The 23,896-nt window shown below is 39.4% G+C and overlaps 1 protein-coding gene across 2 annotated transcripts in view; it reads left to right on the forward strand.

Annotated features, from left to right (window-relative positions):
* Positions 1 to 10,278, forward strand: part of CTTNBP2NL (CTTNBP2 N-terminal like) — a 40,661-nt gene extending 30,383 nt beyond the window's left edge. For both annotated transcript variants that reach the window (XM_060772715.2, XM_067468082.1), the window contains exons 3-5: positions 2,662 to 2,892; positions 5,043 to 5,150; positions 6,272 to 10,278. In XM_060772715.2, the coding sequence (XP_060628698.2) occupies positions 2,662 to 2,892; positions 5,043 to 5,150; positions 6,272 to 7,735 (1,803 nt within the window). In that variant the 3' untranslated portion in view covers positions 7,736 to 10,278. The remainder of the gene's footprint in view (positions 1 to 2,661; positions 2,893 to 5,042; positions 5,151 to 6,271) is intronic.
* The last annotated feature ends 13,618 nt before the right edge of the window (positions 10,279 to 23,896 follow it).

Genomic DNA, 23,896 nt, shown 5'->3' on the forward strand with positions numbered 1-23,896 from the left:
ACCAGAGCTTCTTTCTCTTGAACATTTTCCTCAAGGCTCAGAGCACTCAGACCAGCTGCCCTGCATTTCCTCGGTAGCTTGATCCCTCCTATCCCTGCCAGGCTTTTGTTTGGCTTTGTGAAAATTGAATAGAAAAGGGGCCTACTCTCCCTATCATACAATCACCAAACGCTTTCCAAATTTTTCTTATCAAATTGTTGGGTTCTTTGGTAACTAATGTTATGAGTTCTTTTTCACAAAATACACAACTTAAAAAAATCGGGGGGGGGGGGAGATGAAACATAGACTTGTTCTGCAAGGTGTTTGTTAATTTAATCTGCCTCAAAGGCCCTTTTTTGCTTTCATCATCTTCCACTCACTCTGGGTCCCTCCTTGTATGCAGACTAAAGAAACTTTCATATTCAGAGGTGAGAGCAATACTTGTCTGAGTCTGTATAACAAATGTCAAGTAAATTCTGTAATAATTGATGATGACAAGTTATCTCATCTGCATGAAATCTTTGTGTATTCATTAATTACACTGACCAACACACATTTTGGTGCCATAAATGTTAGACCTATTTGTTGGTATATTTGACCCGCTGATACCAAATACGGCACCAGTTTTTCCCCATTGGCTCTAGTGTTTGAGATACAGAACATATGTCATATACCAGTCTTCATCTTCTCGCCCATAAAAAAGTGATAACCATATCTAAGAAACTAGAGCTGATACAGTCTATCCAATTCAATTTTCTGAATCTGTTCCCCAAATAACCCTAGAAACAGGCCTAAAAAACAAGACACCATGATATAGATAGATAGATGGATGGATGGATGGATGGATGGATAGATAGATGGATAGATGGATAGATTTATAGATGGATGGTGGTTGGGCTGTATTATCTCTTGTCTTGAGATTCGCAACAATGTAGAAGGAAGTAGCCGTGAAACCTCAACGATTAACCTTTATGTATTTGTTACTGGTCTACCCAGACAGTTTTAATCACAAATTTTAAACTTGCATCTTATGTTTAATCTTTGTTCTGTGTATTTTAATATGTATTTTTTTAGAAATGAGTTTTAATATGTGGCGCAGCTGGCTGAGTGTCAGCTGCATTAAGATCACTCTGACCAAAAGGTCATGAGTTCGAAGCCAGGCCGGGCTGGAGTGGGTGTCCAGCCATTGTGTAGCCTGTTGTCGACCTTTGCAACCCGAAAGACAGTTGCATCTGTCAAGTAGGAAAATAAGGCACCACCTTGTGTGGGAGGCTAAATTTAACTAATTTATGAGGCCATAAAGAAAAAAGACTCCGGGGAATGTGGAATGCGGAAGAACTTCATTGGTGTCGCTGATGGATGATGAAAAGCAGCAGCTCCCCTGGCGGCCAGAAAAAAGTTAAATAGCCTTGGTGTATTTGTGTGTTAAACGTTGTTTGTCAAAACTGGCATTGAATGTTTGCCATATATGTGTTGACTGTAATCCGCCCTGAGTCCCCTGCGGGGTGAGAAGGGCGGAATATAAGAACTGTAAATAAATAAATAAATAAATAAATAAATAAATAAATAAATAAATAATATTTTGTAGAATGTTTTTAGATGGGTGTGTTTTTTAACAATGTTGTAACCCGCCTCCAGCTACGAGGAGAGGCAAGTAAGAAATAAAAAGATTATTATCATTATCATCATCATAAGCAAGCATCATCATAAGCAAGCACTTTGCATCTCCAGTTCAAAGAGTTTTTATTTTGATTCTGGGTTATTAAGTGAGACTGGTTTCTTTTTGGGTTACTGATAATGTAAATTAATAACTGCAGTTGGTGATCATGATGAGTGGAAATTACTCATGCTCATTTGTTCTATGCTGGGTAGATTGCAATAAGGTTTAAATTTCAATGCCACATAGAATATTATATACAACTGACTTGAATCCCTGTGCATTGTGGTCTGCCAGAAATATACCTGGACATCCCAAAGTTATTCAGCAATGTGTGTTTAAAAAAGAAAATCCAGAAGTAATGTTCTAGCTTTTTAACTAACTTTCTTGGGTGGCAGTTCCTTATAGAAGTGTGTGTGTGTGTGTGTGTGTGTGTGTGTGTGTGTGAGAGAGAGAGAGAGAGAGAGAGAGAGAGAGAGAGTTGTTATTCATCTAACTAGGTTAAATTACAAGGGACTGGTAAATCGTGAGAAAGAATATAGAATCATGGTCATATATTGTGAATCATATATACCTTAGTTTTTCATCATTTGTTGCTTTTTTCTGCATCTTTAACCAGTTTACTTTTTGTTCCTGCTGGTTCCATTGGCCCTTCCTTGAGCCAATATCTCCCTTCTTTGTTCCTATTTTTTCATACTTTGCTGCTTGGTCATATCCTTCTTTTGGTCCACTTCCCTCTTCCTTTCAGTTTGTCCTCATAGATAGATTAAATTTTAGCTTATAGCGCATAGTAAGGAGACTTCTTGTTAGATTGAATCGGATCTCCCTCTCATTGTTTATCTGTGTCTCTCTAGCTAATGTAGTCTTGTTCGCTAGAGCCCCACTGTGTTTTTTTTTAATAGCTAGACCACGGTTGTCTTGTGGTGTTTGCTAAATTCCTGTTACTGTGAGATGGCATAGTTTTATCCTGAAGGTTCCTTTTCTTTGACAGTTTATAATTCAAAATATTCGATCAATTGTTTCAGGCCCAGCATAGAGATACTTTCATTGAGGAACGTTATGGAAAATACAACATTAGTGATCCACTAATGGCTCTTCAGCGGGATTTTGAAGCACTGAAAGAAGAAAATTATGGTGAAAAGCAACCTGTTTGTGCCAACCCCTTATCCATCCTGAAGGTAGTGATGAAACATTGCAAGAACATGCAAGAGAAAATGTTATCCCAACTAGCTGCTGCGGAGAGCAGGCACAGAAAGGTGGGATACAAAATCCTTTGAACTCTGATCAGACTAATAAAATTGTCTCTTTCTAGAAGGTAATATTGTAAAACAGAGTAGCATTTGCTGAACAAAGTCCTTCAAACATTAATTTTACTAATAAAAATGATGTTACATTGTCCAGCCTATTTCACTTAATAAAATGTATTTTCCTTTTTTAAAAAAAGCAAAGAAAAATGCAGTGTTGTTGGAAATGTATAGCTGTCATAAGTTCTCAGACAAGATAATCTTGTTACCTCATCTTTTTGCTATTTCTCTGGAAGTCTTACAGGGTAACAATCACCGTTTTAGCAGCATGAATTTGTTTTGGAGCTGAAAAGGCTCCAAATTCAATCTCAGAAAATAAAATAACCTCAGTAGGCTTTCGCTGGAATTATTAACCTAAGGGAGAAATTACTTTTGCTGAATTGCATTTTATTATACTGTCTGAAGTATTGAAGAAATATTACTACAATATCTTTTATGCCAGTTCTAAGTATGTTAGCTTAGAAGTAAATCTCGATGATTTTGTGAATGTGTTCTCTTGGAAATTCAGCCAAAGCTATGTTGGTCTGGAAGCTGAAGGCTTTTGTTTTTTGATATAGGATCTTCAGTTTCTGAAATATTTGGTAAATCCAAACTACCTAATCCTTTCATAAGCCCATTTAATATATAATCGTGTGACAAAAACACTCAGTTTTTCTAACTGCACTAGCTTAATTTCCTGTAGATACCAGAATCTGAATTTACTAGATATTTTGATATAATGCAGTTAAAATATTGATCATAAATCTACAGAGAACAATTGGCAATAGTGGAATACTACAATATATGCTAATACAGTCCCCTCCATAGAACATACAGCAGAGGCTTTTTGATGTGCAGTAACTGGACAGAATATCATTTATTCCTGTAATTCAACATAAAATATGAAATAACTTCTTGGCTGGGTCCCCAGAACAAGGCAAAAGTGCTAATTTTATTCTCAAGTGGGTAAATAAGTTTCTTTTCTTAAGTTTTACAGTCCAGCTAAAATCAAAATTTTGAGAATGACATAGCAAACTCTGGGCTGAGTTTCTGCTGGCAAAAGAATAAAATGTAATAAGCATAGGAAGACACAATCATCCTTTCTCACTGCAGCCCCCATTTACACCTAAATATAGTGTAGCGGGCAGGTCGAGAAATCTAGAACTAGTGTTCAGAGATACAGATACAAAGGGGAAAAGAAATTCAATACACTACTCATTGATGAAAACTAGTAGCTTGCATCCGCTCAATTGCACAAGTGATAGTATATGCATACACTAGCAGATCATGTTGTGAGGTGCAATATACTGTGCATGCCAGTTTATTTTATTTATTTATTTACAACATTTTTACCACACTCTTCTCACCCCCGCAGGGGGACTCAAAGCGGCTAACAATGGCAACGATTCGATGCCGCAATAATTACAATTATAATAACAAGATAAAGACATACAATACAATAAATTAAAACAACATTAGTTAAACAATCATAAAACCTTTTCCATTACAACAATCATATGGTCAGTTGTTTCTGTATTCCTTTTTGGATAAGTTTGTGTATATGTACTGATTAAAAAAAAAAAGAAAAAACAAAGATGTTGCCTCACAGTTGCACAGGAGAAAACTATGTTGAATTCCGTCTGCTTGTTCATGGGGTAGTGAGGTGGACAACCTCCAAGAATTTGGAGGAGGGGGTAATGTCACACTTTATGTGATCCTGGAAGACCCCACACACAAATCTATTTTCATCATCACTAGCACACCCAGACTCTAGGATCTAGTTCATTCCAAAATCATTGGAAAGAGTTTCTATTGGCTACTTCATTTGTTTCAGCACCTCGTCTATATCAGGTGTTGCATGCTGTATTTCAGAAGAAGAAGCTGTCTAAACCACCTCTTTCACAAGCTTAATGAAGATACACATTTGTAAATAATTGAACAGTGGACATGCTATCCTGGGGAGGATAGAATATTTCAGTAAGCAAAGAAAAAGGAGTTCATATGCCATGTTTGAGAGTTCTTACATTCTTGCTTAAGGAAAAAAGAGGCCTTCACATCTGAATGTACCAGTAATTGTTACTCCTAAGTAATCTTGATTGATGGTGCCCTTTTCTGATTGAAAGGTAATTTTGGATCTTGAAGAAGAGAGACAGCGACATGCCCAAGATACTGCTGAGGGAGATGATGTCACATACATGCTGGAAAAGGAGAGAGAGAGACTCACACAACAGGTTGGCTTTCTCACTACTTAATTAGATATCAATAGAAATTATTAATTATTGTTTGGAAGCCTTCTGTGGGTGGCTACTTTTGGTATCTTTATCTTGAGAGTTTACTCATCCTGTGAACAAGGAACTAGATTTGCTCCAGTATTTTTCAATTCATTTCAAAGAAGATCTTGTTCTGTATTCAAAGTGCAAAGTGACTTGGTGTAAGAACATTTGGGAATATAAAATGGCATTTATGAAAGATCATGGTTATACCATATGGGTTTGTTTGTTGTATATATTCTTCCTGTCCATGTACCAGTGTACATGGCAAGGAACCTGAGAGTTTTAAAAAAGCAATACATCCACATTATGTTCACTTTATAGTTATTACCTGTACTTAACCAGGCAGGTTACAGCCATCAAACTACACTGCTGCTATCAACTGCATTGGTAACAGACGCACTTGGTTACCAGTTTGTTTCCTGGCACCATTTTTAATGTTGGTTATAACCTTTAAAGTTTTGTATGGCTCATGTCCAAGCACTGGAAAATCATATATACCTGTACGAGCCTGGGGCTTGCACTCATCAAAAGAATCCCTTTTCTCAGCCCCAAAACTACCACAAGTCTGGTTGGTGGGGATGTGAGATAGATGCCCTTAAACTCTGGAATTCCCTTCTAAGGAAGGCCAGAATGACTTTCATTGCTGCCTTAGGGTTGTCTGGCAAAAAATATTTTTTATCTCAATAGGACTTTAAAGTAGTAAGTTTTGAAATAACATTGCCAAGTTAAATTTTTATAATATTTTAATTGCATTTTATCCTTTTAAGTGTTGGTTGGGATTGTTTCAGTACTCTGAATGTTTAAATGATATTTTTTGTATATTTGTAGTTGCCTTGTTTTTTTGTTTGTTTGTTTTTTAAAGTAAGATGCCTCAAGTTATAATTTTGGGAGAAAGGCAGAATATCAATAATAACAACAGCAACTGATAATTTTGCTTTATTTTATATATGTTATGGTGGTTCATAAATGCATTGATCCACACATCCATTCTCTATTAATTTGGAGCGTTTTCTGGTTTTGTGTGGTATGTGTTAAACAAGTTGGCTTTTTTTTTCAAGCTCCTTTGATTTGTTTTCTAGCTGGAATTTGAGAAGTCCCAGGTGAAGAAGGTTGAGAGAGAGCAGAAAAAGCTATCCAGTCAGTTGGAAGAGGAACGTGCCCACCACAAGCAACTGTCTTCCATGCTTGTGTTGGAGTGTAAGAAAGCCACAGCCAAGGCTGCAGAGGAAGGACAAAAGGTCGGAGAACTAAACATGAAGCTGGAGAAGGAAAGAAGCAAAGTGAACCAGTTGGAGGAAGAGCTGGCAGCCAAGAAGAAGAGGGGCTTGCAGATGGAGGCGCAAGTAGAGAAGCAATTGTCTGAGTTTGATATTGAACGAGAGCAGCTGAAGGCCAAGTTAAACCGCGAAGAGAATCGCACAAAAGCCCTGAAGGAGGAAGTCGAAAACCTGAAGAAAACACTAAAAGAATTAGAGGCTTCTTACAAAGTTGCCAACAACAAGGTTGAGCTCACACAACCCAATGTCTCAGTGGTGTCAATCGCAGCTGGCACAGAGGACTGTGGTGGTAGGTCAGTAGCTTGCCAGACAGAAAGTTCCCTGGCTGAGAACACCAGCCAGGGCAGTACTGTTAGACTGGCACACATGTTGGCAGCCAACTGTGTCACAGCTCCCCATCCTTATGCCAAGGTCAATGGGCACTGTGATGCTGATATACAAGCAGATGTAGAGGCAGCTCAGCCTAAAATGGAAAACCTGCAGAAGAGTAAGCCCCCTGGATCAACTCCTGAGAATACCACAGAAAACAGTGGCTCCCCTATAAGAACAGAGTCGCTTTCCCCTTCAATTCCACCATTTCCTTCCAGTGGGATATCGTTATCACCAAGCAACACAGCTTCGTCATCTCTGACATCCTCCCCATGCTCCTCCCCAGTCATGACAAAGCGGTTGGTTGGAGCGTCAGCCAGCAGTCCCAGCTACCAGTCTTCCTATCAGGTGGGAATCAATCAGCGTTTCCATGCTGCGCGACACAAATTCCAATCCCAAGCTGATCAAGAGCACCAGTCAAGTGGCCTCCAGAGTCCTCCATCCAGAGACCTGTCCCCCACTCTGGTTGATAATTCAGCTGCAAAGCAACATGCCCGCAATACAGTCACTCAGGTTCTCTCCAGGTTCACCAGCCAGCAGGGTTCTATTAAGCCAGTCTCTCCTAATAGCTCACCCTTTGGCACAGACTATCGAAACCTGGCCAATGCAATGAGTCCCAAAAGTGAATCTAGCCCAGGCAAAATCTCCAGCCCCTTAAGCCCGTTGTCTCCTGGAATTAAATCGCCGACCATACCCAGAGCTGAAAGAGGGAATCCTCCACCAATTCCTCCAAAGAAACCTGGTCTGGCTCCTTCTCCAGTCATTCCCACCCCACCAACCAAAACCTCCCAAGCTACTTCTCTGGGCTCTCCTGTTGATTTGGCAAGTAGCTGCTCCAGCAATGCTGTTGTAACCAATGGGAAAGAAATAGAGATCTTACTGCCAACGAATAGCTAGTATCCAGAGTCACATTCCAAGTGTTTACCATTCTTGGAGCTGAAGCACTGTTTTATCCACTCCATGTTATTTATTTGGTTAGTAGTATTTAGTGTACTTTTCTTTTGTTTCCTCCCCCCCCCCCCCCCCATGATTATTAATATGACTTGTATATTCTAGAGCCTCTTGGTGTCACATAGCAGCAGACATACCAAGTAAAAAGAAGCAGTTGATTTCCTACACTGGTAGCTGACCAGTGGACTATGACAACAAAAAACAGTCATTTTAAAATTATGCAGAAAAACATGCCATGCAAATTTCCATTCCAGACAAACATTTTCTAAGAAGTGCCTGAGCTAAAGCCTGCAGATATGAATGTGATCCTCTGCAAGCCAGAAGGGATTGTCCAGCTGCAGAAAGCAGTTTTTCTGAGTCATGAATGTTGAAATCAATACTGTTGTTCCTTTCCAGTAGTTTTGTTAACAATATGCTACAGAAAGGAAATGTTCCAAAGGTGATCAGTCAGTTGTTTCCCTGCTATGAACAAAATGAGTTAATGTAGCTGCATTGTCAGGTGCACTTTGGCCCCCATTGCCAAGCTTTATGCAGCCCATACTTTCCTGAGATATAACCTTTAAAAAAACTTTGGAAGCTTTAAACAATCAGGGTGTCATTTTTTTCAGTAAGTATCCATTCTTTGAATATATTCTTTCAGTTTAGGTAAAATAGGTAAGCTGAAGTGCTGAAAAAGTGGGTTGGGTTTTTAATATGCCTCATGCATTCTACTGTTGTATTTAGAACTTCTGAGAGCAGGATCTTTGCTGTTAGTTGACAAAGATCTTAATATTACTTGAACTTATAAATGTTATTCAATTCGATACAGGTCTTTGCATTAGAAATATTGGATCGACTCTGGATGATCCAAAGCAATAACATAAGTGTTGCTCGATATACAACTACACTGTATGTCAAGCTGACATAGGTTTTGATGATTAGGTTGGATGTTTGTAGAAGACAGCTGTCCTCCTGGCAGCATTGTGGAAACCAAATTGTTGAGTTTTTGCCATAGAGAGGTTCATATATGTATGTGTGTGTATAAAGAGAAAGGGGCATGCATGTTATGCACCCAGTCCGTTGAGTCTTAGTGTGGTTATATTATTGAGGGTCTCCAGATTTTGTGAAGAAATTGAGAAAATGACACTTATAAAGCTGCTTCTTCGGCTTTATCCACTTTATTTTTGAAAATCTTTGTCCAAGGAAAGAGAAGATCGCTAGGCCAATAAAAAGGCGAAAGCATTTCCTTCCTAATAGACTTCCATTCTCTACATCTGGCCCTCTCTGTGAACCAACAGTTCTGTAACCTGTTCATGTCAGAAATTTATGCTATAGGCTGCTTTACTCTAAGATACTACAAAAGGGTGTGCTCAAGGTCAGGAATATGTTGATTGTCTGCCAACTGACTTTGAGTAAAAGTGTATGTCAGTATCTACAGAAACAGATGCTTCCACTGTCATATTCTGTATTTCCTGGACCAGAAGATCTGAAATCATGCTGAGATACCGGATTAGATTGGGGAACATGTCAGCCTCTGGATAATGTTGGACACTAGTTTCTGTCAACCCCAGTTATCATGGCTCCTGCTGGGAATTGCAATGCAGCATCATCTGGAGAACAACATGTTTCCATTCCTACACTAGACCAAAGCTATTGAATACTTCTTGCAAAAAATGTGCTGTATATGGGATAGCTAGTAGTCTCCGTTTCCTAATGTTTTTATAGAAATGCTAGACAAGTATTTGAGCAAATGGCTAATATTTCTGTGACTGCTATTTTCAAACACACAGATATGTATTTGTTCAGTATACTGTGTTTCCCTTTGGCCTTTATATTAACAATACTTGATCATTACTTATAGGAAGATAGGAAACAACTGCAATAAGCACATAAACCATTTAGTTGTGAAGTACAGGTTTTTCAGAAAGGGTTGCACAACTAAAAAATAATTGAATGATTTCTTGTCAGTTTTGCTCCTAATCTTAAAGGGAAAGTATTGTAGCAGCTCTTTAAAAGTATTCCCTTGGTGTTTACACTAATTTGTATCCTTTATGATATAACTCTATAGAGATTTATATACAATTATGAATTTTAATAGGAAATGCACTGAGTACTGTATTCTTCAATGGATTGTAGGAAAAAAAGAATGCAAAAGGAGATGTGTATTTTTGCTAGTAGTCTATCTTCTGAGATTAAAGTAAGCACAACGTCACAAGTGGTTCCAGCTAATTCAGTGAGACTTCTAGGGTTAGTATTTAAGTTTTCTGTAGACTTATGTATATAGGAATAAAATGTTTAATCTTCTTTTGATCATGTATTGCTAGAAAGGTTTGCCACTGGCTTAACAGGATTTTAATGAAGTTCAAACTGCATAATCTAGTATTAATTTTCATTAACATTTGTATATTTGTAAAGTCAAATGTATGGAACAGAAGTCTTTTTTATCATTTTTATAGCTGGCAGCATTAAACATGTTAAACATTCATACTATCAATAAAGGTTTTATTTTTATGATTTGAATCCTGTGTAAGAATCTGTTTAAAATGTAGGTTGGACTGCTTTCATGCCTAAAGATTTTAATGGACTAACATGGAACATTTAATAGCAACATGTAGACATGCCACTAGCTTTTATTGGTCTCATCAAAAGGAGAATCATTCAACTCTCCAGATGTTGATGAATGACTTTTCACAGAATCCCTTTTAATTGGCCCTTATTATTGGCTGATGGGAATTAGAGTCCATCAGAAGTTCTCTAGATGTAGTCAACGGCAGAAAAAATGAAATACAAAGATACCGAATGGGGGACGCCTGGCTTGACAGCAGTACGTGTTAAAAAGATCTTGGAGTCCTCATGGAGAACAAGTTAAAGCACGAGCCAAAAATGTCATAAGGTGGCCCAAAAAGGATTTTGGCCTGCATAATTAGAAGTATATTGTCTAGATCCAGGGAAGTCATGCTATCCCTCTATTCTGCCTTGGTCAGACCACATCTGGAATACTGTGTCCAATTCTGAGCACCACAATTGAAGGGAGATGTTGACATGTGTCCAGAGAAGAGCAACTAAAATGATCAAGGGTCTGGAAAACAAGCCCTATGAGAAGCAGCTTAAAGAGCTGGGCATGTTTAGCCTGCAGAAGAGAAAGCTGAGAGGAGACATGATGGCCATGTATAAATATGTGATGGAAAATCATAGGAGTGAGCAAGCTTGTTTTCTGCTGCCCTGCAGACTAGGACATAGAACAATGGCTTCAAACTTCAGGAAAGGAGATTCCACCTGAATATTAGGAAGAACTTCCTAACTGAGAGCTGTTCAGCAGGGGAACTCTGCCCCAGAGTGTGGTGGAGGCTCCTCCTTTGGAGACTTTTAAAACAGGCATCAGTTGGGGATGCTTTGAATGCAATTTTCCTGTTTGGCAGGGGGTTGGACTGGATGGCCCATGAGGTTTCTTCCAACTCTATGATTCTATAGGCAAATGCTCAAACCATTGATAATATTAATATAAATAGCAAAGCTATTAATACTTTGGAACAATTCTGTGAATATTTGCCCAGCTCTGTTTCGGTTCTCGAAAGCTTAACAGTCCATTCATAAGAATTCACTAAGGTGGAGTATATCTGCATCAATGCCACTCTAATCACATAGCATAATATGGTGATTGTATCTTGATTACTGTCTTCCAACAACCTTTAAACGCACAGCTACATCCTTTCATTTCTGCTGCATTTTGTAGTGTATTATCTATAGCAATCTAGGATAGTGAACTCGATCGCTGCTTGAATTATTCTTTGACTTTAAAAATGAACTTGTTTATTTGCTAGTAAGGAGTGTTCATTGGGTGTTTCTTGAAGTTGGTGTAGTTTGACTGCTACTTGGGTGTATCTTTAAGCAGCAACTGAGTTTATAAGCAAGTTTACTGCTTTGGGTGCCAGGATGTGGCTTGGAATACTTGGCCAACTTGTGCAGCAACCAGTTTCTTGGGATGAAGACAGATTTACCTTGCTGCAAAGCCCTCACCCCAGTCTGGAATGTTGCTGCACATACTTTACAACATCAAAAAGCTTCATAAGTTTCCACCCATCTCTAACATGTTGCAAGTAGCGAACATATTAATCTCAACTGTGGCAATCTACTTAACCCAGCCCTTTCTAAGGCTGCAATTATTGGGAGCCAACAGCAGCCTTGTAAATAGATTTTAGCAGTTTCATTGCTTTCAAAAGTTTTCTTTCATGGAGAACATACAATGGTTGTTTTTGTTTTGCTTTGTTTTGGGCCACTGGTAACAGCTTGGATGGACAGAGGATAGTGAAGCAAAGTTAGTATAAAGCCATCTTTGTTTCTCACAAAAGAAGATCAATGCCCCACAGCTATATGAGATAACTGGAGAATATGATACAGATTTCTTTTTCTTAGGAAACAGCAGCTTTCTGCCTCTTAAGAAAAACATTAATTGCAATATGATCCTGCTGTACTAGCCACATGAATAGATGCCTAGTTTTTAAAAAACTTCCTATATCTTATGTTTGTTTCTCCAGGTTAATTTGGCTTCCTGAAACAGGAAAGCTGGTGGTAGCATATCTGGATGAGAGGGCTGTTTCATATGAGGTTCCTTCCTTCCTCCCAGTTGCATTTATTCTAGGATCAGTTCACAGATAGTACTCAGTTCCACTTAGATAATGTCTCTGTCCCTTTAACAACTTCTAGTCCAAGTGTATCCTAAAATAACTCTTTTCTGCCACCTTGTGTTGAAAATACGAAAACAAGACACAGGTTTTACAGTAATAATAATAATAAATAATAATAATAAACTTTATATCCTGCCAACATCTCCCCAAACAATACGAACCTTATACACAAGTATTGGTGGGGAACACATGCACTTCGTTAAGTAAGCTATGTTTGTATGGAATGGGTCGGGGGGGGGGGGGGGACGGACGACGACTATAATAGCCTTTCTTCCAGTGCCTCCACACTTCAGTACTTTGTTAAGTCTTAAGTTAGTTTTCAAGCTTTACTTCCTATTCCCTGAACATTCCCAGTTTACCTTTCCAAACATATCTCCCTCTATGAGCCACCAAGGATGTTAAGATGCTTGCTTATTAATGTTATGTTGTTTTATGCTGTTTTAATTTGTTATCGTTTTGTTTTTAATTGTATTTTGCCTTGGGCTTGGCCCCATGTAAGCCGCCCTGAGTCCCTTTGGGAGATGGAGGCAGGGTAGAAAAATAAAGTTCCTCTCCTCCTCCTCCTCCTCCTCCTCCTCCTCTTCTTCTTCTTTCTTTTTGACATATTTTTAGATCACAGAAAAACCCTTCTTTAACAGGAAGTGACTGAGCCACCTAAAAAAATAATGCCCCCAACACTCCTAGAGGACATTGAAGGATGACTGGGGGCATTTGGAAACATCTTTTTGACTCTGAGAGCCACAAAAACAGTCCTGGGAAGGGTCTCTCTGCCAACCTCTGATCAAAGATTTCTTTACCCTTCCTTACATCCATTCTGAAACTTCAAATATTGTTTTCCTGTTTAGTGGCATTTCTATATGATTTCTAATTTTTGTACAAATTGTCCCCAAAACAACGGACAAATGAAGACATAGGGACTAATTGAAATATGAATTTAGGTGTGTTGTCACAGAATGAGGTGCCTTGGTGACACAAAGAAGCTCAAATTACCTCCTTCATTGGGGAGCTAAGAAGCAAATAATGAAGTGGGGGTTGTGAAGACAGAAAAATGATAGTGGGGTTTGTGTTTCTTATGGGGTTTTTGAAAGATTGGCAAGCTGGCTATCTTAGCTTTTTAACACTTACAGCCTCTGCTTTCTATGACCCATGATTTAGCCTGCAAATTACAGCCCTTAAGCTAGAATTATGGGATATTGCTCTATAGAAGGCTTTGACCCCTGTTGAAGATTTCCTGAGCCAAAAGAAGTATAGCTTACTGAAAGTGAATTTACAGTGATGTACACTGATCTAGTTCATCCCTGGCAATTGTGGTTTGGAATATCCTACCAGAATATTAATTGAAATAAGCCATCCCTAAAGCACAGGTTGTAGAAATCAGCTTTTCCTGGACTTTTTCATAGCATCGGCACTAGAGGGCAACATTTCCACAATTTTATAAACTGGAAACCTTTACAAAGAACTCCAAAATCCAAAAAATAGTTATACTTTTATTTGGCAACCCAATTGCACAAAATAAATTATGAAAGTTTTTGAAGTTTCAGTGGCTTCTTAATCAGCAAAGGTCTGGAGAACAAGCCCTATGAGGAGCGACTTAAAGAGCAGGTCATATTTAGCCTCCAGAAGAGAAGAGTGAGAGGAGATGTGATAGCCATGTATAAATATGTGAGGGGAAGTCATAGGGAGGGGGAGCAGGCTTGTTTTCTGCTGCCCTGGAGACTAAGATGTAGAACAATAACTTCAAACTACAGGAAAGGAGATTCCACCTGAACATTAGGAAGAACTTCCTAAGTGTGCGAGCTGTTCAGCAGTGGAACTCTCTGCCCCAGACTGGTAGAGGCTCCTTCTTTGGAGGCATTTAAACAGGGGCTTGATGGCCATCTGTTGGGGGTCTTCTGAATGTGATTTTCCTGCTTCTTGGTTGGGAGTGGACTGGATGGCCCACGAGGTCTCTTCCAACTCGATGCTATGATTCAAAATATATTCAAAGACATATAGGAAAGAAAAGTGACTATGTTAGGGTTACAGGCCCATGCTTTTTGTCAGATATTACTGTCAATTAAGATGGTCTGGAAGGATCTCAACTCCCCTTTTTGGCCATGTAGGGACTAAAGACAAGGGGCAAAAGAAGAGAGAATAAAATGTCAACACCATTAGCAATTAGCATTTGTTTTTTCTTTGTTTTGTTTTGTTTTGTTTTTGTGTCAGGAGAAACTCGAGAAACTGCAAGTCGCTTCTGGTAAGAGAATTGGCCATCTGCAAGGATGCTGCCCAGGGGACACCCAGATGTTTTGATATTTTTACCATCCTTGTGGGAGGATTCTCTCATGTCCCCGCATGGAGAGCTGGAACTGACAAAGAGAGCTCATCCATGCTCTCTCCAGATTCGAACCTGCGACCTATCGGTCTTCAGTTCTGCCGGCACATGGGTTTAATCCACTGCGCCACCAGGGCTCCAGCTTTTGTTTATTTGGGTTGACTAAGAAACGTATTGCTGTTTTGTAGGTTTGCCCTTGGTTTTATTTTATTGCATGGCAAATCCAGTCAAACCAAATATGCTTCCAGGAAACACTTTTATTAAGAAAAAAAATTCAGGTAAGCTTTCAACTTCAGATCTCCTACCCAGGAAAGATGTTAATCCTCAAAGTGGGGATGAGAGAGAACAGAAGGGGAAAATACTAACTTGAGATTCAGCTCATGAATTTCATGGTTAAAGTGTTAAGGAGAGATGGAGGGGAAGATGCAGATTTTGAATGTATTAATGCTTTATTAAATATCATGCAGCTTTCAGGTTTCACCACAGGCTAAATAAAACACTTCACAGAACATCTCCTCGTTTTGGAAAATACACATTCAGTAATCACTTGGCTATAATTCTGACTTTGGGCAAAATATGCAATGTTTTTTAACCTGTAGATAACAAATAAGAAAGAGAAACACAGTAGTTTTTCATCTTAATAAAACTGAGGATTAATTTTGAGTGGCAAAGAGTTCACAGATGTAGACAAAAATCTCAGAATACAAAAGTCCCTGCACAGCAGGTTGCAGTGGCCAAAGAGGACGTGTTGTCATCTTCATTGGGCTTTTTAAATGGTGAGTACTGGGTACAATACTAGCCATTTTGAAGATGTTCCAGAAGAAAGCATTTCCCTTCCTGAATGAAGGTCTCTTACCATGCTTTTTTCCCAAGCTATTTCATAACTGATTGCCATGAGATGTAATTGGTTACAAGATGTATTGACTTATGAGGCTAGAAAATGGACTCCTTTGTCTTGGCACTTGAATTTAAGTTAGTTGGTACTTTACACTGGGTACAATGAAATCATGATCAAAGTCTTCCAAGGAGACAAGTAGTAGATCCATTTGTTATGTGTTATCAATTTCCAGGACTAGACACAAATGTTTAAACTTGGATTGCGGGGAAGGGGGGTTCTATTGCAAGCGAGTATCTGTTGACTCACTTCTTTCTGCACTTCTGGATGGTCCCACAAGCGACATATTCTCTGAAGGTCTGTACTTTGTCAAAGGAATTTATTTTGCCTTTCTTCTCTCATTACTTTCTGTTTATCTAATTAAACACTTCCAATGCACTGCACAGTACACGGTATGATTTCTTGTTCTTCCTACTTTCTAAAGATATTTTATTTCTAAGGTAAAGGTAAAGTTTTTCCCCTGACATTAAGTTGTGTCCTACTCTGGGGGTTAGTGCTCATCTCCATTTCTAAGCCTAAGAGCCAGCATTGTCCGAAGAGACCTCCAAGAACATGTGGCCGGCATGACTGCATGGAGCTTTGTTACCTTCCCACTGGAGCAGTACGTATTGATCTACTCACATTTGCATGTTTTCGAACTGTTAGGTTGACAGAAGCTGGGGCTAACGGCGGGAGTTCACACCACTCCCCGGATTAAAACCTGAGACCTTTTGGTCAACAAATTCAGCAGCTCAGTGGTTTAACCCACTAAAGATATTTTAAATTAGTATTCTACCTCTCTCTATCAGTGGCATAGATACCCATGGTTTCATCTAGTCACATCTAACAATATTCCTCTCTAGGGATTCTCTAAGTCCTGGTGATTGTGTGGGATGCATATAACAGAAGTTATAGCATTGTGCTGAAAGTCCTGGTAAATTCATAGGGTAACTTCTGGCAGAAATAAATTTCTTTCAATAGGGTCCACTATTACCCAATTTTTTTCAAGGTAAGTACAGGAAAATATCCCACATGGATATTGGAAGGGGGGGGGGGGGTTTATACCATGAAGTACTTTACCTTTTCCCTTTTTTTAATAATGAGTTTTTTATTTGAGAAAAAATACAGTTACTATACATTTCCCTCACTTTTATTTACATTCACCCCTGTTCTCCCCTTCTCCAGAGCCATCTTTTCTTCTAAAGTCTCACCAAAAGTTCAATTCTTCTTCTGGAGGCAAATTCCCATCTTCTTTTTCCAATACTTTTTCTAGAAATTTTCTCCAAATACTTTTAAAGTCATTATTTTTACACAGTCTTTTCTTTACTTTTAAGTTTGATGTTAGCTTATCGTTCAGTGCCATTGTCCAGAGTTCTTTGTACCATTCATTAATCTGTATTTTCATTTCCCCTTTCCAATATTTTGCAATTAATAATCTAGCTGCTTTCCCTCTTATCTTTCTCATCCTCTTTTTTAATTAAAATTAATATTTCTACCAGATTCCTCCTAATTTTTCTATCCATAGTATTTTCTATTTCCATTATAACATATTCCCAATTTTTTTTTACATATTTGCAGTCCCACCACATATGCATGTAGGTTCCAATTTCTTGGCACCCTCGCCAACATTTTTTTATTATTATTCTTATTTATAATGTTTAACGTACTTTACCTTTTCCCAAAAAGCACTTTACCATCATGGCTACAAAATAAAGGATACCAGTCAAATAGCGGCAATAGTGGAAAAGAGAATGAGGAGAGAAGATGTTGGGGAGGGAAAGCAACCTCATACATACTACAGTGAACCTCATCTCAAAGCAAAGAAGAAGAAAAACAGAGGATACTCCAGTATATTTAGAACATGACTGGAGGTTTGAGCAGGAACTATAATTAGAAGTTGGAAATCCAAAAAGAAAATAGCCCAAAGATTAGTGGAACAGGAAGAGTATCCCTCTGAACAGCTAAACCAGAAAATCCCAAAACCCACAAGGGTCTTCCTCAAGGGGCAAAGGAAGAATGGGCAACTTAGAAGTCCCTGAAAAGACTTTGAAGTGGAGTGGGCAGATCAAAAGACAACCTGGCAAAATGGCACTACCTAGTCTCCAATCTCCATCTTTTGGGCAAAGAACATGTGGTTGCCTCACAGCTCATGGGGTTCTTGGATGAAAGTGACTATCTGGATTTTTCACAGTGTAGTTTCAGACCGGGCCATGGAACTGAGATGGCCTTGGTCACCTTAGTGCAGTGTTTCTCAACCTAGGGGCTGGGGCCCCTGGAGGAGTCGCAAGGGGGGTTTCAGAGGGATCTCCAAAGACCCCAATTAATAACTGGGGCGGCATATAGGGAGCACACAAATCCCATGTTACGCCACCTCCACTGGCTGCCTGTTTGCTACCTGGGCAACATCCTTGCAGACAGCCAATTCACTCACACCAGAAGTGACGTGCAGTTTCTCAAGTCACTCTTGACACACACACACACACAAAAGATGTATACTTGTTTTAATTATGCAATGCTTTTGACATGAAATAAATAAAGTGGAACTATTGGCCCATGTGAATGATCTCTTAGTGGTTTTCCATGGCTGTGGGATGTCAATCTGGTGTACCAGAGTTCTAGTCCAACACAAACCTAATACTCCACATTCATTCTCAAAGCTTAATAGTTGTGCAAATACAAAAACGATAGAGTAACCCTTAGATTGGTAACTATGAAATGATGAAGACAGACATGTTCACTCTGTGACAGTAATTTTAATACAGGAATGTGGCGAGTGCCAAATAAGCACATACAGAAAGCTCACTTAGTATCAAAATATACATGTAAAATGCCAAAATAACTATAATAGTCTTGTCTTTATTGATGTCTCATTTGCATAACATTTCTCTCATCAATGACTCAGGAACTGAAAAGTCAGCTAAGACATTATAATGTTCAGTAGAGGGCAGCATTGCACAATTAGATGTTTGGTGTTTTTTTTAAGCAAGAACAAAAAAAAAAAACCTGCTACTGTGAAGAAGTGATGAGTTAAATGAAAGGTGCTGCACACGCATCCTTCCTCCAGTATAACTTTTGCATCTTCTCTCTCTTGCAGTCTTCTGCTAATCTGCTTTGGAAGTCTTCTTAGTCCTCCAGGTAGATTTTAAACAAATGGGGAATTGCAAGGAGGTTATACCTTCCTTCCAGTTCTTTTGGGGGGACTTTTCCTGCAGTAGAATTAGAATTATTAGGTCCTGGTTCCATGACACATTTTAGGTATCTAACTGGTGGCAACTAGCTTTTACAGAAATCCTTTTACAGAAAGCCCACTCACTTTTTGCTAAGAGATGTCAGCTTTATAGGAGCTATATTGCTAGGTAATAAGTGACATTGCAATAAATTACTACAACACGAAGTGCTGTGTGTGGATATAGTAGGATGCCATGCATTACTTTAATACACAGTACAATTTTCTAAAATGCATATTCTTCGAGGAAAGGTTAGATTTGAGTTAAAAGAATCACCCTTTTGTCTTGTTTAAATCTACATGATTGAGTTCTTCTCCATATCAAAAGCAACACATATGTTTCTTCTTTCTAAAGACAGCTTGCCTAGCACTGCAAATGGGAACTGGAGGGGCAAAGTAATGAGGAATGGATTTTTGAAAGTGTATCTGAATCATAGGTGGGCAGTTATAGCCCTTCACATGTTTTTGTATTTGTGAATATGGCCATGGTTTGGGGAAGCTTTACATCAAAAACACTTACCCACCCAATCTGAATGGATTCATTTTCTCAGCTACCTGATTAGTTGTTTAATGTCATCCCTGAAGTTAAGGAAGAATTTTTCAAAACATAAAGCAAATTTTCAACCTGAGAGTGAACTCTGGATTATGTGTTGCCATGGTCCAACCTGAGTTTGATACAATCTTTGCTAGTTTGGTGTTTGTCTCCTAATATAAGTAAACTTTGGACACGGTTTGGCCAACACTGCAATGAAGCCAGAACTCCAAAGACCAAAACATTGGGTCTTTCTGATTTTCAGAGGCGATAATATTATCTATGCCCCACAAGCCCTTGCTCCCAGTTTTATGGTTATTTGGTCTTCAGTGGACACTTAAGACACCCTAATTTGGTAAATGACTTGATTCTGGTGGAGATGAAAATGCTGGAGCTTTCAATGGAACTGGCAGTATTTTTGTACTTTCCTTGGTTGGAGATGATGTTTTGTCTGTGTTCCTGCAATATATTTCATAAAGTCAGATTACAGCAACCAACATTTGAAAAACCGAGAACTAAAAAGTAACAAGAATCACAACTATTTTAACATGTAATAATACAAACTATAGTGATGGAAAGAAGAACTCGTTATTTTGTAGTGAGATGCATAATGAATTGTCTATGGTGGTTGAATATACTCTTTTCTTTATTCTCTATGTAATGTCTATTCAAGTACAAGGATACAGAGTTTTCTAAATAAAACAAGTTTTACATTCAACCACTTAATGTTAATGCAAAAAACCTTTTGTTCTATCCTTGGCCATTCTCGTTTTGTCTTGACACCTTCTCTTAGATCCTAGACAACTGCTACATTACATTTGCTTTGTAGTGCCTGACACCAGAAATGTTTGGTTACTCTCGTAGTGTGTATATTTCAGCCATAAGCAAAGGTTTGTGTACTCCACCATAAATATACAGCTGACTGGTTAAGTCTCCAAAGAGTTGAATGGTGCTGTGAAAAGATTTCATTTGGCAGGTTGGTGAAGTTAGTGGAATTACAGCACAATGAAGCATCGGGGTTCCCAATTGAGTTGATGTGCCTCAACTGTATTTATTCAAGCTTGCATCAGATCATAAATACTGTGAAGTCTGATTCTGAGGTAAAGTTGGGAGTTCAACAGTGATACTCTCCACCCTGCCAGATGTGAAATTTAACAGAGTAATTTGATATAACATGGTACTAGATGTTTACAGACGTTAGCACATTTGTTTTCCATAGAGAGGCTGGAAACTGTAATTTCAAATTACATTTACATTAGTTTTGCCTTTTTAAAAAGTGCCTCATAGGGGAATACTTCAATGCCCAGGCTTTCATTTGTACTAAAAGTGCCCTTTGGTGCCCATACAGTATTGGAGGGCATGAACAGATAGTTGTGTCAGTTGCAAATGGACTGGCTCTTCAGAGCCAATGGGTGTGAAGAGAAATATTTATTTTTTTCAGATGGATCAAAGGGAGCATTTCTTCTCTTTAGGACCAATCAGGAGGGGAGGGTAACACAAGAGGGCAATTCAAACAGGGAGGAATTTCAATTCTCCATTGCTGTTGTGTCTCCTTCTTCTCCTGCCTGAAGACTGAAATGTACAGGGTTGGACAATATTCCGTGAAATGGAGATTGGTCAAGATATTTTTGTCCCCCTTAATATGCATACATTGTCAACACAGTTTCAATGAGTATTAGAAATAGCTATATGAATTAATTCTAACTACCATGGCAAAAAGATATTCATGTTTGATTTGTGAATGGAAGAGCTTGATTTTACTGTGCGCCAATTTTCTCAGTTTCCGACCCCCCCCCCCCCCCTCTCTCTCTCTTGGACCAGCTCCATGTCTCTTCCCAGTTCTATGCTTTGAAAGATGGCTTTCCTGGCTTTGGCAGACTGGTAAAGCTGCTTTCCCTACAGCTGCCTCTTGTCTGCCTCACAGGCTGTATGTGTGTTTCTGAGCAATTAATCTCTTGTGCTTGAATAACTGGCAAAGGCATCAATTAATAAACCCCCAATTTCAACTGTGCCGCCTGGTAAACATTTCCCTTTTTACTAACTGTGACTGGGGATGTGCCGACTGTTGGGATACAAGGAGTAGTGCAAATGTTATTGTAAAATGCTACAGGGCCTTCAGCCACCGAGGCAAGGCAGGGTGTTAGGATCCAGGGTCAGATGTGTTTGACGGCGAAAGGTCACCATGGCGGGAGGTTTGTTTGTGGAGGAATTGCCTATGTATAGTGTAATGGAGGGGGTGCCAATGGGAATATCTGCTGTCACTTGGGGGCTGAAGAAAAGGCTGCCAGTCCATGGATAAAATGCCTGACAAGTTTGGGCTGGAAGAGAAGTTGATGAGTTGAGAGATGAAAATTCACAGCTCAGCGCATGGGCCTGCTTTTGGAGAAATGTTTGTCTAAGGGGGGGGGGGGGGGATATGAAGAAACAGCCAAAGTCCAATTGGTAGTCTGGACTAGAGAGCCAGCATTGTGCAAGGTTTAGGGAGCTGGGCTAGAACTCCAGGAGAGGTGCAAGCAGGACTGTTCTCTGCTGCCCCAAGTCTAATGGATTTTATTTACAGGAGGGTAGATTTCACATCAAGCATTAGAAAAAAAACTTCTTGGCAGTACAAACTGTTTGACATTCAAACCAATAGATTAGAGAAATGGTGGAGTCTTCTTCTCTGGACATCTTCAGAAAGAGGCTGGGCCTGATACAGATGCCCTAACTGGAGTACTCCAATACTCCAGAGGACAGGAGCAGGATTCAAAACGATCTTGACAGATTAGAGAGATGGGCCAAAGCTAACAAAATGAAGTTCAACGGTGACAAATGCAAGATACTCCACTTTGGCAGGAAAAACAAAATGCAAAGATACAGAATGGGGGATGCCTGGCTTGAGAGCAGTATGTGTGAAAAAGATCTTGGAGTCCTTGTGGACAACAAGTTAAACATGAGCCAACAAAAGCCAATGGGATTTTGGCCTGCATCAATAGGAGCATAGTGTCTAGATCTAGGGAAGTAATGCTGCCCCTCTATTCTGCTCTGGTTAGACCACACCTGGAATATTGTGTCCAATTCTGGGCACCACAATTCAAGAGAGATATTGACAAGCTGGAATGTGTCCAGAGGAGAGCGACTAAAATGATAAAGGGTCTGGAGAACAAGCCCTATGAGGAGCGGCTTAAGGAGCTGGGCATGTTTAGCCTGAAGAAGAGAAGGCTAAGAGGGGATATGATAGCCATGTATAAGTATGTGAGAGGAAGCAACAGGGAGGAGGGAGCAAGCTTGTTTTCTGCTTCCCTGGAGACTAGGACGCGGAACAATGGCTTCAAACTACAAGAGAGGAGATTCCATCTGAACATTAGGAAGAACTTCCTGACTGTGAGAGCCGTTCAGCAGTGGAACTCTCTGCTCTGGAGTGTGGTGGAGGCTCCTTCTTTGGAAGCTTTTAAACAGAGGCTGGATGGCCATCTGTCAGGGGTGATTTGAATGCAATATTCCTGCTTCTTGGCAGGGGGTTGGACTGGATGGCCCATGAGGTCTCTTCCAACTCTTTGATTCTATGATTCTATGAATCAATTTCTAGGCCTTATAGTTATGACAACATTGAGCACGTGTGATCAATGTCTGCTGAAATCTCAACACTGGGTTGGTAAAGAATGTTTTCAGCCAATGTTGATGGGTCCACCTCCCAAATTGGCTTCCGGTTAACCTCCAGCCCCTCTGAAAAGGTGTACTATGCCATGTTTCTTCGATTCTAAGATACCATCAATTGTAAGATGCACACAAATGTGTGTGTGTGTGTGATTAAAAAGCTACCACTCTTTGAAGACACACCCTGTTTTTTTCAGATGTTTATATGGGAGGTATCTTCAAATCTAAGAAATACAGTAGTTAGAAGTCTATGGGAAGTTTGTTCAAATATTGGCTGGATCACTGTTCTCAGTCTGTATTAGTTTATTTATTTATTTGCAGTATTTATATTCCATTCTTCTCACCCCACAGGGGGCTCAGGGTAGATTACAATGTGCATATACATGGCAAACATTCAATGCCATTAGACATACAACTTATATAGACAGACACAGAGGCAATTAAAGTTTCCAGCTTTCCAGTTTCATGAGAGTATACTCGATTCAGGCCATAGGGGGAGCTGCCACTTCACCGTCCACTTGTGACTCCGGGTCCTTGATGGAGTACTTTTTTATTCTTATGCATGCTACTGGAAGGTTTTATGGTGTCGTGAATTAGTTAAATTAGCCTCCCCTCATAAAACAGTACCTAAATTTCCTACTTGACAGATGCAACTGTCTTTTGGACTGCATAGGTCGACAGCAAGCTAGACTATTAATGGTCGGGAGCTCACTCCGACCTGGGCTGGCTTCAAACTCATGACCCCTTGGTCAGTAGTGATTTAATGCAGTTGGCTAGTAACTAGCTGTGCCACAGCCTGGTTCAAATAATCACACCTGTAAATCTTTTCTGCCCCATTTCTGTATTAACTGACAATTTAAA

Source organism: Anolis sagrei, chromosome 4 (assembly GCF_037176765.1).
Source record: "Anolis sagrei isolate rAnoSag1 chromosome 4, rAnoSag1.mat, whole genome shotgun sequence".
Lineage (NCBI taxonomy): Eukaryota > Metazoa > Chordata > Lepidosauria > Squamata > Dactyloidae > Anolis > Anolis sagrei.